Source organism: Rhagoletis zephyria, unplaced genomic scaffold (genome assembly GCF_001687245.7).
Source record: "Rhagoletis zephyria isolate East Lansing unplaced genomic scaffold, Rhagoletis_zephyria_1.1 Rzeph_scaffold_25078, whole genome shotgun sequence".
In the NCBI taxonomy this organism is placed as follows: Eukaryota; Metazoa; Arthropoda; class Insecta; order Diptera; family Tephritidae; genus Rhagoletis; species Rhagoletis zephyria.
This window is the reverse complement of record NW_016182136.1, coordinates 1-902: the sequence shown is the minus strand read 5'-3', so window position 1 is coordinate 902 and position 902 is coordinate 1. Positions and strand designations below refer to the sequence as shown.

Sequence of the window (902 nt, the reverse complement as noted above, 5' to 3'; positions counted from 1 at the left end):
TCTATAACACCCTATTAGGAACAGCTTGCTGAGCGTAATTGTTGGGCCTCACTGTGTATGTGATGTTCAGAAGGCAATGCATGTCTGAAGCTTCGTCCACGCCTGACCTCATTCGTCCAGGTGGTAAAAATGACTGCCGAGTATTATGTAACTCATACGCCACGGTGCACAGATATCTTTCCACAGGAACCATTCTTTTATTGTTAGCTTTAGATCTCTTATTTTGCTACTAAGCAGGTTATAGTCATCAAGATCGGTTTCATGGCTAGGTTGAATGCTAGTGATTCATAGCAATTTAGGCCTAAATGTAACTGTTTGCAGATTTCTTTTCAACAAATATGTTAATATTTTCACAGTTTTTTCTCATACTATCAATTCAGTTATTGGCGAATAAAGGAAAACTGAATAATTTAGTAATTAAATTCTACTTAGCAAAAAACTTTGCGCAAAGTATGTGTATTTATTTACAATATTTGCTCTTCGTATAATTCGCTTGCATTCTTGATTATAAAATCATCAGTTTGATCATTTGCATTATTATTTAAACCGGCGAGATCATAGTCACTCATATCATCAACGGGATTTTTCTCCTCTTCTACACCCCCATTCTTCTCCTCACTTTCATCGTTCTCCTTAAATTGTTTGCTTTTGTTCAATTTAATATGTGGATGGCGGCATTCGAATATCTTTGCATAGAACACCAGTTTTCTTTGCAGTATTGAATCAATAAAGTACCTTTGAAAATCCTTAGTACGCATCTCACGTGGCCCATTTGCATGATAATGTGTGCTATAGCCTTCAAAGCGATAGATCACCTTAATTGGATAGTGTTTTGGTAAGTATTGGGGCACTATAACGGTAAAGAAGACTTTTGCAACAGCCAATGGATTAGGACAAACGGG

The 902-nt window shown here is 36.7% G+C and overlaps 1 protein-coding gene across 1 annotated transcript; it reads right to left on the bottom strand.

Annotated features, from left to right (window-relative positions):
- Positions 1 to 464: 464 nt before the first annotated feature.
- On the bottom strand, positions 465 to 896 carry LOC108382077 (uncharacterized; the record flags this gene model as incomplete). The annotated part of the gene is made up of 1 exon (XM_017638470.1): positions 465 to 896. A coding segment is annotated over one exon (432 nt), but the record flags the coding sequence as incomplete, so codon positions are not given.
- Positions 897 to 902: the final 6 nt, after the last annotated feature.